The 16,247-nt window shown below is 39.2% G+C and overlaps 1 protein-coding gene across 1 annotated transcript in view; it reads left to right on the forward strand.

The window, feature by feature from the left end:
- Prkar2b (protein kinase cAMP-dependent type II regulatory subunit beta) overlaps positions 1-12,020 on the forward strand; it is a 94,015-nt gene extending 81,995 nt beyond the window's left edge. Inside the window, exons 7-11 of the mRNA XM_075947404.1 lie at positions 131-232; positions 3,699-3,773; positions 6,065-6,130; positions 6,223-6,361; positions 9,514-12,020. Coding sequence (XP_075803519.1) covers positions 131-232; positions 3,699-3,773; positions 6,065-6,130; positions 6,223-6,361; positions 9,514-9,647 — 516 coding nt within the window. The 3' untranslated portion in view covers positions 9,648-12,020. The remainder of the gene's footprint in view (positions 1-130; positions 233-3,698; positions 3,774-6,064; positions 6,131-6,222; positions 6,362-9,513) is intronic.
- The last annotated feature ends 4,227 nt before the right edge of the window (positions 12,021-16,247 follow it).

Genomic DNA, 16,247 nt, shown 5'->3' on the forward strand with positions numbered 1-16,247 from the left:
AAATTAGTTGAGAGTCTAATCATGTTATAATCTTTAACTTTAACGTCATCAATAATTGTGTACTCCTTGAAGGGAATGGAAGTATCTGTTCAGATTTTAACTGCGTTTGTGTTTACTACTCTCTCTTTAGGACAGGGTAACCTTCAGGAGAATAATTGTAAAAAACAATGCCAAAAAGAGAAAGATGTATGAAAGCTTTATTGAGTCGCTGCCATTCCTCAAGTCCCTGGAGGTGAGTGTTATACCAAATCCGCGAAGTCCCCGCAAAAGCCAACAAGGAAACCAAGAGTCCGGTATATTAAAGCAAAGAGCCTTTATTTAAATCAAGTTTGCAAAGGTCTCTCCACATGTCCAATGTATTGGAATAACCGGAGAACCCGAGCTCTGTTAGAATTGGGTTTTTATAGTAGTAAAGGTGGGGGTGAGGAGTTCTCTGAGGTTCAGGACCCGTGATTGGCTGACATTTGTCTAGGGGTATCCTGGTGAGTGTGCTGGCAGGTGATCCTATCTACAGAGGTTGGAACGTTAGGCTTTTCCTTTGAATGGTCTGCTCCTGGGTGGGGGTAGGGTTATCTCAGCTTGTGGTTCTTTCTGCTACCAGGTATTGCTTCAGGGTAAACTACTGAGACTCAGGCCTCTTATTAAATTTATCGAGGGCTTAGTTCTACTCTGGCAGGTGATAATGGTTGGAAGTAAAGAACTTCCTTTGGGTGACCTGCCCAGACTTAGCTTATCATGGCTGGCCCCCGTACTGTGGAGGCTGCTTTGTTTCGACAGTCTGGTGAAGAGGCCCAGCTGATAAAAAAAAGCTAACCATGCTGGCAACTCCAGTTCCCACATAAAGGTGGAAAGGTCTCCTGATCTCCACACAGTGTGTGCTGTAGTACCCCCACAGTAAGAATGATAATTTTTAATGTCTTTTCATATTTTCCTATGAAAAGAACCGATAGTGACATTAGGTTTCATTGCTAGCTCTTTTATTGCCTATAAGTACATTTTATTATTGTGATTGGAAAATAAGGCTCTTATCTAGAGTCTATAGCAAATTTATCTAATAGCATAAAGAGTTAACTGCTGGCTATCCCTTTACAGGGAGGAACTACCTAAACCCAGGAGGTCCTCCCTGCCCCACCCCAACCTCCAGGGTTGTTACTGCTTGTTCCCCTTTCTCCCCACTTTTAAAGTCGGCATTCCTCAGCCTTGGTTTCTAATGGACCTACACACACTTACTTGGTATGTGAGAATTTGAAATAGGAATCTCACATATTTCAAACCTCAGGCCTTAGAAGTTCCCCCTAAAAAGATCCTCACTGTCCACTACTAATTTAACACCTTCTGTCAGATACCTGTGCACGTCTTAACCTGGACCAGATGCCCCAAATCACCCTTTTTGCTCTTCGTCTTTTATGAAAGAAAACATTGAATAAAAAAAGAAAACATTGAATAAATTGGGCCTGCAGTTTCAGAGTCCATGATCGTGGAGCAAAGGCATGGCAGCAGGAACAGTTGATCTTATATTTCGATCCATAACGGTGAGACAGAATGCATACAGAGAATAGCTCAAAGCCTGCCCCCAGCTAGGTCACACTTCTGAATCCTATCCAAACGGTGCCACCAACTGGGAACCTATGGGTGTCATTCTTCAGAATATCTGTAATGTCCAGTCATCTTCCACTACCTTCACCAGCATCACCTCTGTCTGTATCATCATTAACTCTCGTCTGACTTTTATCAGACATCTACAGGAGCCTGTGGGCCCTAGACCTCCTTTGCCTTCTGTTGTCCACCCTTCCAGGACAGGGTAACTGTGACGGCCCCTGAGGACCTGCCCAGTATCCTGCCCCGCCTGGGTCCATCTGACAACATTCTGACTGCTCCACATTTTTCCTGCCTACACACTAGCTTCTTCCCGTGACACAAACAAGCCAGCCCTCACCTCAGACCTGCGCACTTGCTATCCGCCTAGAACAGCCTCCTGCACAACTTTATGGACCCGCCATGATTCTCTTTCATTTCTTAGCCCAATGTCATCTCAACGAGACCGATTGTTTCTTATCTATGAGGGCAGACACTTGTGGAAGAATTGTTACCTGGATGGAGGTGGGGGTTCCTTGGACTTCCCACAGGACAGGGAACCCTGATTGCTTTTTGGGCTGAGGAGGGGGGGGGGGCTTAATTGAGGGAGGGGGAGGGAAATGGGAGGCGGTGGCGGGGAAGAGACAGAAATCTTTAATAAATAGATAAAATAAAAAAAAAACAACAACAAAAAAAAGAATTCAGCTTTGCTTGCCAGGCAGTGGTGGCGCACGCCTTTAATCCCAGCACTCGGAAGGCAGAGGCAGGCGAATCTCTGTGAGTTCGAGACCAGCCTGGTCTACAAGAGCTAGTTCCAGGACAGGCTCCAAAAAACCACAGAGAAACCCTGTCTCGAAAAAACCAAGAAAAAAAAAAGAATTCAGCTTTGCTGTAATTTCCTTGGTTCTAGAGAAATAGATGTATGTCTTACGGTGCCGTAAAATGGCACACATCAGCACAGTAGCATCTTTCTAGGGTTGCTGGTTTATGCTCGGAAGAACCTTGGCCACACTGTGGAATGCAGAGGGAGTTGACTTCTCCAGCAGCTCCTGTCCTCAAATAGAACTCATCAGGGAGGCTGTCCAGTCAAACTGAGCCATGTGACCCAGGAAGGGACTCTGGCAAACGGAACACGTGCTCCCTCTGAGGGGGCAGCTGCCATTCCGCCCTTGCTTTATTGCTGCCATATGGAAATCTGGGCTGGGAGTGTCTCAGTCTGCCGTTATTTTATGGAAAAAAATAGAAATACAAATTTTTCTATTTGAGAATTCTAGCAGTTAATCTAACAATCACACAAGCAAACACTGTTCAGTTTATTTAGCAGTATAGCTAGCCCCTTTTAAATGTCTAAAATAGGTAAGATTACATAAGTGGTCTGTGTATTACTTAGGGTTTGCTGGAGGAAGAATTTATTTAATATATAATATATGCTGATATATAACAATTACATTTGTACCTATGGCAAATATGTAATACTGTATATATGTATACACACACACATGTATATATGGCAGCTCCTTCTTTATATATGGGGATTTATTGTAGTACACTGCTAGTCCAATAATAGCTACCTACTAATGGAGAACTAAGAACCCAGTAGTTGCTCAGTCCACGCGGCTGGGTGTGTCAGCTGGTCTTTGGTATGTGACAGAATCCTGCAGAAGTGGACTCTAATGCCGGGGAAGGAAGCTAGAGCATGCAAAGGGAGGGGGCGCTGCCTTCTCTCCTGCGCTTTCTGTGGGCAGTGCAGCAGCAAGTGTGGCCCAGATTAAAGGTGGATCTTTAATCACTTCAAGTATTTAATTAAGAAAAAAATTCTGGGGCTGGAGAGATGGCTCAGCAGTTAAGAGCACTGACGGCTCTTCCAAAGGACCTGGGTTTAACTCCCAGCACCCACATAACAATTCACAACTGTAGCTCCAGTTCCAGGAGATCTGACATCTTCACACAGACATGAATGCAGGTAAAACCCCCAATGTAAATAAGAAAAAAAAATATAAAAAGAAAAAAATTTCTCAGAAGTATATTCAACCATTTGGGTTCTAGTTAATTCCAGATGTAGTCCAGTTGACAAGAACAGCCAGTACTGTCTTTTTCTTTCTGATACTGTATTCTCCTTGTAGGTTTCTGAACGCCTGAAGGTGGTGGATGTGATCGGCACCAAAGTTTACAGCGACGGAGAACAGATCATCGCTCAGGTATGATACCATGTCACTCCGTGTAGTGTTAAATCCAAGAATGTCTTAGAAATCTCGTTAAACTTGGTTTAAAAATCAGCATGCGATGTTGGATTTAATGAATATTACTTCTACCAAACAACTTACTAAAAATGCTTTTACAGCCAGTAAGTAATTTGGATGTTTTTCTTTATATAATTTATTCCAAATGAATTTTCATTAAACTATTACCTGACTCTCTGAGTGGTTTTACAGTTTGTAACATGAAGTCCACATGTATAGAAGGATGTCATATACGAAAGGGAAGTGGTGGCTCTCCCATGAACCCAGCTCCATTGGGCGATGATAAAGAGTTTTGCACGATCAGGTCTTGAGACCTCCTACGGCTGCTTCCCGATGACATTCGCAGAGAAGAGCTCATGCTGCACCGTATCCAAGCACTGGATACATTAATACAAGTCTGCTCTAACCCTCATGCTTTTTAAACATGGTTTCTCCCCGTGGGAAACCAATTGTGTTGTGTACAGCGCCATAGTCAGCCAGAGAGCTCCTAGAAAGTAGGCTCTGTAGACATTTGAAACATACATGACTTGAGGGGATTTCTAATATTCTGTGGGTTTTTTTTTAAAAAATCACAACAGTCTACTGAATTATTGTTTTTTTTAAAATCACAACAGTCTGCTGTACTAGTCTATTTGAATTATTGTCTCTTTTTCATCATTTTAAAATTTATTTTACATACCAACCACAGTTTCCCCTCCCTCCTCTTCTCCAACCCCCTTCCCCGGCCCATCCACTTCTCTGTCTCCACTTAGATGGGGTAAGGCCAAGATTCAAGGGCTCTTTGAAGAAAAGACTATTGTTTAGAAGGCCAATAAGTATCTTTCTGTCCCTACCCCACTCCCCTCATCACACACACACAGACCACAGAGTGTCCAGTCACTGGAGTTCTTTCCTCTACCAGTGCTCAGCCCAAAGGGGCGATCCTGTCCTTAGACTGCCTCCTCAGACTGCACTGAGCTCCTGCCTCCTCCTGCCTTAGATTCCTCTCTCTGTCCAACCATATCACTCCTGTCTCCACCTCCTTAGTGCTGGAATTAAAGGCGTGCGATCCCAAATGCTGGGATCATTTTTGTGTGAGCTCTGTTTCTTTTTTAGACTGGATCAATTTTGTATGGCCCAAGATAGCCTTGAACTAACTGAGATCCACCCACCTCTTCGCCTGAGTCCTGGGGTTAAAGGTGTACGCCACCACTGCCAGGCCTCTAGTAGCTTAGCTGTACTCTTCTCTTCAGACAAACTTATTTGTTAAAACACAAACAAAGTATTGCCACATATACTATCCTATATTTTAGAAATCTAGGCCTAACATTTATTTTTTGTTATATAATCTCTGGTTTTGTTTGAGGTCCTAGAGATTAAGGTAAAAGTCAGGACCTTGAGTATGTTGTGGTACTGTCTCATGTTAAGTTTTTAAATTGTGCCAGAGAGGTTTTCAAATATTCGTGTTTCTCAGGATTCACGGGAAGGACCTGAAACAGTGAAATCTTCCATAGCATGTTTGAGGAGGCAGCATTAGAAATCAGAGTTTGTGCAAAACCCACGCCACCAGCCTTTCCAGTTCCAGTGGTCTTTTCAGAAGCTGGAAGTACACCAATTGTAGACATGCCAAAGCTAGTATCCTTTGCTTCTGAATGCTCCCAGGTTCTTTCTGCTCCTGGCAAGTCACTGTGCTAACACGTGTTACTTTAGGTGGACACAGGGAGCATGTTACTAGGCACCAAGGAACACAGAGTGTACCGACAAAGCCCGCTGATGGAAGAGGCTGCCGGGATACACCGCGGTGCCGTCCTTTCTCTGTATATGGTTCAGCACAGAATTCGACAGAAGATTCCTAGCTCGGGCTACTTGACATATTTTCTGGTAGAGAATGTATTATTGCAAAATGCTTTTATTTTTTTTATTTTTTTTGTTTTGTTTTGTTTTTCAAGACAGAGTTTCTCTGTAGCTTTGGTCCCTGTCCTGGAACTAGCTCTTGTAGACCAGGCTGGCCTCAAACTCCCAGAGATCCGCCTGCCTCTGCCTCCCAAGTGCTGGGATTAAAGGCGTGCGCCACCACCGCCCGGCCGTGCAAATGCGTTTACAAATAAAAATGTTACATAATTATCAGCCATTACCTCTGAGCATAGATGAAATGGCCTCTTCAATATGACTTCACTTACAGACTGGAATCTGTACACTGGCTTCAAGGACATGATTTCAGGGTTGCTATGGAATTCTCATTTTTCACTCTATTTTTTTTCTTCTAATAGGGAGATTTGGCAGATTCTTTTTTCATTGTAGAATCTGGAGAAGTGAAAATTACTATGAAAAGAAAGGTAAAACTCATATTAGCAAGGAAAATAATGGATTTTTTTAAAAAAAAAATGATGGTAGACTTAAATGTAACTCGCTTCAATTACCTCCTCAGGGCAAATCAGAAGTGGAGGAGAACGGTGCCGTGGAAATCGCTCGGTGTTTTCGGGGACAGTACTTTGGAGAGCTGGCCCTGGTCACTAACAAGCCAAGAGCGGCGTCTGCACATGCAATCGGGACTGTCAAATGTTTAGGTAGGTCAGTGGTGGACCTGTTATGTCTGCACTCCAGGCACTCAAATCATATGGGGTATTATTGGGTTCACAAGTGCCAAAGTCCTCACAAAATATGGACAAGGCGGGGGCTGGAGAGATGGCTCAGCAGTTAAGAGCACTGACTCTTCTTCCAGAGGTCCTGAGTTCAATTCCCAGCAACCACATGGTGGCTCACAGCCATCTGTGATGAGATCTGGTGCCCTCTTTTGGGGTGCAGGGACACATGCAGGCAGAATACTGTATATGTAATAAATAAATAATCTTTAAAAAAATATGAACAAGGCTTGGACTTACTTTAATTATTGAAAAAAGAACTCCCAGTAAACGAGTTTTATATTTAACCTGTCAAGAAAATGCCATGCATTGTATTCCTCAAAAGAGAAGCCTAAAATGGCACTTTTTGTGAAGTTCATTATTAAGCTCTCTGGGAAGATGGAATGCCAGTGAAGATACGCAGCCATCCCCCTGGTCCCTGGGACGGCGGTCAGGTCTGTCCGCACATAATCAATTGCTGTTTGTGATTGTTATGGCTTTGTTCTACCAAGGGAGCTTGGCAGACTTGCCACTTCCAGTTGGTATCTACGGAGATTTTTTTTTTTTTTTGGTCTAAGAAATCACTCAGGTAATGAAGAACATGGTTTAGAAAATAGAAACATAAATGACATTTTAAAAATTGATTCAGGGCAGGAGAGATGGCTCAGTGGTTAAGAGCATTGCCTGCTCTTCCAAAGATCCTGAGTTCGATTCCCGGCAACCACATGTTGGCTCACAACCATCTGTAATGAGGTCTGGTGCCCTCTTCTGGCCTGCAGGCATACACACAGGCAGAATATTGTATTCATAATAAATAAATACATATTTTTAAAAAATTGATTCAATAATAATCCCCTTCATGTTCCAATTCAAAAAGATAAAATTTAGTTTCGGTGATTTTTAAGATTTGCAAGGTTCCTCGGAATGAATTCTTTGTAGAGTCATGTTGTAAAAGGTCCTCAGAAAGTGCAATATTAGTACGGCAATCCTCTGATGAAAGGGAAGACAAAACTGACAGTCTCCTCAAAGATGTTGACTGTAAGATAAAGGTGCTTACTTATTTCGTTGTAATCATGTTAAAGGAAATGGGAGAAATACAGGAAGTATAGAAAAACATAGGAAGTTCTAAGACATACCCCTTTCATCACCATCTTCCCATGGCTTCCTCTGTCGGAATTCCTTTCTGTTGAATTTGCATAGTTTTCTGTATTTAAATAATTTTTCACTATAGAAATTTTATTAATACATCACATTTTTTTATATTCTATTAGGAAGAGGTAAATATATGCATGATAAATGATCTAACCACTCACTGGTAAATGTTTTATGAGCTTTGGGTCCAATTTGTATGTGTATATATGTTTTTTGTTGTTGTTGTTGTTTCGTTTGTTGGTTTTTCAAGACAGGGTTTCTGTGTGTAACAACCCTAACTGTCCTGGAACTCACTCTGTAGACCAGGCTGACCTTGAACTCACAGAGATCCGCCTGCCTCTGCCTCCCAAGTGTTGGGATTAAAGGCGTGTGCCACTACCTCCAAGCGCAGAGATGACTTTTGCCTTAGGAATGGTTTTCTGACTAGGTCTTTTAAAATGATTTTTGTTTAATTAGTACATATTAACTTGTATAAAGTTGTAACCCTTTCACGAGTAGCTCGTGCTTTGCATATTCACAGTAATTACCCTCTCTTTCTCCCTGTTGATCCCATTCTACTTTTCAAACAGTCCCCTTCCGCTTTCATGTTTCTCCCGGCTTCATCTGAAGAAAAACAAAGTGTCTGCTCCACTTAAGATATTTCTAAGCTTTGTTCATCTTTCTGCCAATGTCACAATGTGTTTTTCTTTTTAGCTGAGTAGCAGTGCATTGTGTGTATACATTTTATTTTCCATTTGTTGATGGATACTGAGGCTGAGTCCATAGCTTGGCTATTGTGAATGCTGCTGCTCTGTACAAGGGCAAGTGGGTATCTCTACTGTGTGCTGACTTTGGCTCCTTCAGACATGCCTAGGAGGGGAGAGCCTGGATAAAATGGTGGGTCTAGTTTTATTTAATGAGGAACTTGCATACCTATTTCTAGTGGCTTCATTGATCTCATCAACGGTGGACAAGGTTTCCATTCTTCAAAAGCCTGTCAACTTTTGTTGTTTCTTGATGATAGATGCTTTGACGGGGTGAGAGGGAAATCTCAATGTAGTATTGATCTGCATTTCTCAGATGGCTATTTTTTATGTATTTTTTGACTACTTGTTTTAAGAAGTAGTTCATTTGCCTATTTAATGACTCAATACATACAGGCCACTTTTATTTTTACTAATTTATTTTATTTTTACTAATGTGCCATGCAAGAATGTCCATGAAGCCTTACAAACTTGACCTTTTTTACCTATGCAAATTTGAGAGATAGATTTTGATATGTTAAGCAGTATATTATAAACTCCAACTTTTAAAATACAGGAGACATCCATGTTTGGTGTCTCCTGTCTGTAATTCCAGCACCTGAAGTGTGGGATCATTAATTCAAGGTCTTGTTGAAGGTCACTGTGAATGAACTACATAAACCAAACCGTCTCAAAACCAAAAACACAAAATATAATGCATGAGGCAGACAAGCAAAGTGATACATATATTGATAGATGCAGAAAAAGCATCATATTGATCACGATTTTGAATTGCATAGACAGTGGTATGAATGTCTAAAAATCTTCACACCATGCTACTGTACACTCTGAGAACAGGAAAAGAAACACTCTTGTACCACTTTTGGGGACGGGGGCTACGTTTATCTTTGAAAGCCCAGAGGCTGCGCCAGGTTAGACCCCCACTTTGCCAACGTGGATCAGGCACCTCCCACCAACTCCGCCACAGGTCCTTCATCCGTCAAAGCATCCCAGACTGTAACCAGCAAAGGTCCTATTTCCTTTTTGAAGCAGAACATTTTAACCTTTACTTTTTCTCATATTTTTATAATATCCAACTAAAAATTCTCTTGGGTTGTTAACATATCAAAATGGCAGTATCATAGTAGAAAGGAATGGCTTAGGAATTTCGGAGTTATGCAAGGAATGGTATTTTCAATTTATTTATTATTTCTTTTCTCTTAGCCATGGATGTGCAAGCATTTGAAAGGCTTTTGGGACCTTGCATGGAAATTATGAAAAGGAACATCGCCACCTATGAAGAACAATTAGTTGCACTGTTTGGAACAAACATGGATATTGTTGAGCCCACTGCATGAAGCAAAAGTACGGAGCGGAAAGAGCATTAGTGAAACAGTTACGCTGTAGTGGTTAGTCCACTGAGAATGTGTTTGTGTACATGCCAAGCATTTTGTGATTTTGGATTTTCCTTTTTTAAACAAAGAAACATTTACAATGTATCAGTAAACAGTAGTGATTTAATAGTCAGTAGGCTTTAACATCACTTTCTAATGGGTAGTTCATTAAAAAAATCAACATATTCATAAAAATGACTTTTTATTCCATAAAATTATTTGAAAGTTTTATTCAAATGGTTATAATATATTGAAAGCGTACATGTTTAATAAGATAATTAAAAGATGTAATCATAGGCCAATCTGTGTGTTTGATTTATTCAAGTATCAAATTAGTGACTATCCCATGGAAGAGGGAAGTTGATAATGACTCATGTGACTTAACATGACATCACATTCTTCTTATAATCCATCATCCAGTAAATGTCAGTCATTTCATTTTCTAGTTTTTCTGGCTTGATAAGTTATGTGTTAGCCTTGGCCTACTGGTGAAATGGTATAAAACGTCATATGCAATTTAAAAATTTTTTATATTTTTGCAATAAAGTACGTTTTGACTTCTTTGACAAATGTCGGTGAGTAGCCTACGTAACTGCGTGGCTTTTGAGACTTGACAACTTAGATATGATAATTGGGCAGAGAGTCTTTTAAGATGAAAGATCATAAATGAAGTTTTCTTTTTTTTTTTTCTTCCGCAAGACATTTCTCTGTGCAGCCCTGGCTGTCCTGGAACTCACCCTATAGGCCAGGCTGGCTTCAAACTAGAGAGATCCGGCTGCCTCTGCCTCTGGAGTAATGGAATTAAAGGCGTGTGCCACCACCGCTCAGCCCATAAACACATTTCTCATCATCAAATATATGGTGTCACTGCTTCCTTTTTGATTTTGCAACTCCTGTATTCTTTATAAATTGCATTTGGACATTTAACGTGACAAAATTTTTTTAAGCTATTTAAACTTAATTGAACATTTTTTTTGTCCTCTTAATGTTCCAAATCTTATATTTAGAAAAAGGGAAACTTTCCTATGAAAAATCATTTGGGATTCTTATCCACATGCCCACAGGATATTTCTTTGCTCTTTATGGTCTGCATACTACAGCCCGATGCACATGTCTGTGCCCATGTTTTTTTGCTTTTTTTATTCCTTGTCATAATCGCTAAACGGCAAGCTCATTGATCAGCAGCCAATCAAGTGTGTTTTGTCTTTTCCAATCCTTAAAAACTCTACTACAGTGGTGGAAATAAGTTTGTATATAAGCAAAGCCATACATAATGAGTAATGGAATTTCTGTCTGTACTACGTATCATTAGGCCTTGTCCTTAGCTTTAAAGTCAACTCAGAGTAAAAAGTACACAAAGTACAAAATTTTACTAGGTTTTCTTTGGTCACTTATATGCTTATTTTTATGCCAGATATGATGAATTGTTATAAACCACCAAAGCAATATACTTTTACACGACTTTCAGGCCCCATGACCAAGTGTCTAGAGACATTAGTTCTCACCAGTTGTTCACCTTCAAATGGGTAATTTCACTTTGGGAAACATGTTCTAAGGAACAGAGGTATCTATATATGTGAAATTCATCTATGGCTGTCATGATCTTATAAGGGAATGTTTATAGTCCACATACATGTACATGAAAACATGACTAGGATGTTAATTGGATAATGCATAAACAAATTAAAGTATGTAAACTATAGCTTTAGTCATGTTTTAAAATACTACTATTTTTGCAAAATCTGTAGGAAAAAGAGCTCTCTACACATGAAGGTAACATGTTTTCAAAAGCCATGTATTAAGGAAGGAAAAATTCCAAAAAGAGAAAAACAAGAAAAACACCACCCGAATTCCCGGTTCATCATTCTGTGTTCCTTATTCCCTTTTCCAAGTTCTCTTTTGTTGCATTGCATAAGCTGATTGTTAGCGTTCATGGAACAGTAAATGAATGCCTGTCGAATGAAGAACTTCAACCAAGGCTATAAATGCCAGTTACGTCATTTTCAGTATTGTTGGTTATATTTAAAATTTCCTTATAATAAAGCACACTTTTATAATAAATGTTTTAAGCATTGTTTTCTTTTTTATGGTTTGTCCAGTGTATAAATGTAACAAAAGTCATGAGATATGTTCCATGGAAGTTATAACCCCATAGCATACAGCAGTAAGAAAGTACGGTTTTGCATGACTGTAGGTCTTTGTAAGCTTTTTAACTATTGGTTAAATTTTTAACTCTTGTGATATGTTGCACATTATTTTGGTCATTTAGAATAACCAACTAAATATTGACTAGGGAATTTATGTGTAAAACTTTCTAATTAAAACAGCTCAAGTTTGGCTTGTGGATGTCATTATTAAATTACTAATGAGGAATCTTACTGTTGATGTTTCCATTCAAAGATGGCACCTCTTAAGTACATCTGTGGCCAGGAAAGTGTTAGGAATCTGCCCTGGAGAACAAGATTTTTCATTTTGTTTTAAGTAAGTTTAAGTAAGTTGTGTTTCTTGCTTATCAGTATGAATTGGGACTTAGCATCTATATTTTAACAAAAATACTACCTGCAATAGAAGTTGGATAAATATGCTTGGGTTACTGTTAACATTGGTTACCAAGTCATGCAAAATGCTTTATGTGGAGAGTTTGCAATGAAACAAGGACTTGGGATTTCACTGAGAAGTGTAGGAGTGAGAAGTGTGCAGAGCTGTTTCTGTTTACAAAGAATGTTTAAAACAACACAGCTTTGTGGAGAAGCGATATGATGATTAGGTAGCTTTCTGTGGCCTTAACACACTAAGTTTGAAGGGCTTGCTCTAGGCCTTTGTTAGGCAGCTAACACTCCAGAGAGAAACAGGAGGTGTTATATGCCTTTAATCCTAGAACTCAGGAGCCAGAGACAGACAGATCTCCTGTATTGCGGGGGAAGGGGGGGGGACCTAAAATAAATAAATCCTATCATTGTTAACTCATGAATTGTCAAAATGTAAGCCGCCAAATATACTAATTATTTTTTGGAAGATCTGTGTACCCAACACCAAGACTATCTCTGTTTGCTGCGTACCAAGGAGAAACCATCTTCACCAAGACTGTATTGTACATCTGTGGCAGAATTTATGAGGAATTGACATTTCTTCCTTTCATGCTAAAGTCTTAGCCTATAATCCAATTAATGTCAGTTAAAAGCGTAGTCTGATAGAACGCAGAGTCAATTTTGAGAGGAAATTTTTTTTTACTAACGTGTAGCACAATTAATAAAAATCCAGAGACAGATATTGGAGTTTAACGTGAAGATCAGAAAAGCAGAGCAGCCAGTCACTAGAGAGCTCTTACCTCTGTCAAATCTTCAGACTGAATGTCTCATCCTGCCTTATATTCCTCTCTAGTGCAGGGATTAAAGGCGTGACCAACACCGTGTGGCTACTGTGATTAAAGGTGTGTGCCACCACTGCCTGGTCTGTATGGCTGACCAGTGTGGCTCTTTTACTTTCTGATCTTCAGGCACACTTTATTAAAATACAAATAAAATATCACTACAAACGTGAGTGTTTATTTTTTGCATATGGTAAGTTTACAAACCAAAACACTGCATATAAGTCTTTAGTGAGCATCTGTCATCTAAACATGAGGAGATGTGATCTAAGAGACAGGACCTATCACTTGTATTAAAATGAAGGGCCACCTACTTGGGGATGTGGTTTCCTCAGATTTTGATTTAACCATAGCCTGAATCTTGCCATTCTCCTAGATATCAACATGATACTACAAAGTGGCGTGTAGGTGTACATGGCATATACACATAGGTGTATATAACATTTACACAGAATTTGTTAGCACCATTTATAAATGTTTCATGGTAGCATGTTAGTACATTATTTACTCTTAACTGAAAACCAAAATGACCTTTTTTTCCTCCTATGCACAATGAAAAGTTAGAACAAATAAGACGAGTCTTGGTTGTCCCCCCCCCCCAATTTGGCTCTTTTTAGTAGATAAACCGGGAATACAGCAAGTAGAACAACCCATGGTGTATGGGATACAGGTGCCTTTCTAGAACCCCAATCTTCCCTATTAGTCCCCAAGTGTAGTTTGTGGGTTCATCCATTTATTTATAAAGGAGTAGAGGAAAAGACTCAGAAGTCCTCTGTGATGTAGGGAGGAAGGTGTGATGGTGTTAACCAGCCTGCCTGCCCCCAAGAAAAATTAACACTGTGTGGGCTGGTGAGATGGCCTGAGTCTTATCTCTAGGACCCAGAGGTGTTAGCCAGATGCACGCAGCCTGCACACACACACACACACACACACACACACACACACACACACACACACACACACCACAGATCCAGCAAACTCTGAACAACTAACATTCGGGTGTTCATCTGGTAAGTTCCCAACCCTGCTTTGACTGCAACCATCCTGATACAAAACCCTGAATTATCTCTATTACCTCATTTTGGCTTCTACAGACTTGGTCTTGCTATGAAGCCTCATGTGGTCTGAAACTTAAGATTCTCCTGCCTCTGCCTCCCGAGTGCTGGGATTAAAGGCGTGAGCCACCACCGCCTGCTAGACTGTTCTCTCTTAAAGTCCAAATGAAAATAAAAATATATAACTGTTATAGACTCTCCACAATCAAATTTCTTGCAGCCATTGCAAGCTTAGCGTCTAAACTTGAACCCAACCTTTCTCCTACTCCCGGAACCTACATCTCTCCCATATCCCTATTTCAATTGGGGACATGAATATTCTGTTATGTAAGCAAGAAGCCCAACAGTCTTTCTTGCTTTGTCTTCTGTTGTTTCTTCTTCCTGATTGGTATAGGGGGAAGACACTCATACATCAGCCGCCAGAGGTCTTGCTTCATGGTCTTCTGAACAAAATCTAAACTTCCAGTTGCATCATTCAAGGCTATGAGACACGCATTAACGATTCAGTTCCAAACTGGTGCTCATTGCCGTCGAGGCATTTTACTGCATGTGTTACATGAATACTTTGAACTAAGTTTATTATAAAGTAACTTGTTTCCAAGCAGTTAGATAATATGGGGAGGTATTTGTGTGGTTTGAATATTCTATTAAAAAGCTATCTGAAACTTTGGGGATAGTACTTTGAACTATATGGTTTATTTTCTTTCTCAGTTGTAGAATTTGTTGAATTTGTTTGATAATGAGAACAGTGATATCATGAATATTCAAGTAGATATCATGGGCATTCTCATTTTTTTGTTTAGCAAAGTAGTAATTGTTTAAGATATGGGGGTACATAGGGAAACTACTCAATTTCACCTCTAAATAGATGAAGTAAGTTCTAAGTAGGGTTTGTCTAATTTCCAAACTATATTTTAACCACCTTTAACCATCTAAAACTTGTTTATAACAAATAAATATTCAAACTGATAATAATTTGAGATTTCCCCTCACATTTTAGCATAGATTTTATGCACGTGTACAGTGTACATACTAAGAGGGGGTATTAAAATGATTTTTAATGTTAATCTTATTATGAAAACATCTTAAGATGACTCTGAATATCTGTTTTAGTCAAAGAGTCTAACTTACATAAGGTTTTACTAAGATCTTATTGGTCTTTGTTCTAGCTCTTGTATTAGCTGCTTTCCTTTCTTTTTTTTATTTTTTTGATTAACCAAGAATTAATGCTATTCATGTTAAATATGCATAAGGTGATAAGGTGCTCAGTTTCCCAAGGAAGTCAAAAGACAGGATTAAATATATACTAAAAGGTGGGGGAATTTTAATAATTATATTTATTTATCTATGATTAAACTACTTGAATCTAACTTATATTTGAAGACTTGGACACAGTAAGATAAAGTATGACAAATGTTTTAAATCTTTGTATAGTTGTCAGTACTAAATATACGAATGAGAAAGATTTATGGAGTCCACAATTGATAAGGCTTCATAATTAATGTACAGTATCTTTATCAGAGTTGAATTTATTCTTCCCACCTTGGTAACTTCCAGCTTTAAAAAAAATGTCACCACTAAGGCTTTCAGCAAGACCTTCAAAGTGTTTTTATATTTGGCTTCCCCCTCCCCTTCTTTTAGTAACATTCAAGGGAAACTGGTGTTATAGTTTACATACTTAAGAGGGATAGAGAGACCTTTGGCTCACAGCTTGTGTTGATTTCAGTTTTGGAGATTACAACTTTTTGGTTTCAAGAACATGGAAATCTTACAGATATTAATTTTAAATGATTAAATATACTCCAAAGATAAAATATTATTGTTTGGGTTAAGAAATTAATTTAAAAATTAAATAGAAATTAAAAATTTCTATATTTAAAGTAATGATCAAGATCACTTTTCATTAAAAGAAAAAAAAACCCACAAGCATAACATGGCTGGAATAGTCATGCTTTTTGGGATCATTACAGTATCTAAAAGACGTACATTAAAATCTTTTTCTTTTTACTTAGGGGGAAAATGGCATTTTGTTGGGTTTCCTCTGGATTATTTTGAGGAAAATAATGCTTGATTACTGTATATGTAAATCTCTGCTCACTTGGGAGGGCTATTTTAGGAACAGTTTCTATTTCAAGAGTCCAA

Source organism: Microtus pennsylvanicus, chromosome 14 (assembly GCF_037038515.1).
Source record: "Microtus pennsylvanicus isolate mMicPen1 chromosome 14, mMicPen1.hap1, whole genome shotgun sequence".
NCBI lineage: Eukaryota > Metazoa > Chordata > Mammalia > Rodentia > Cricetidae > Microtus > Microtus pennsylvanicus.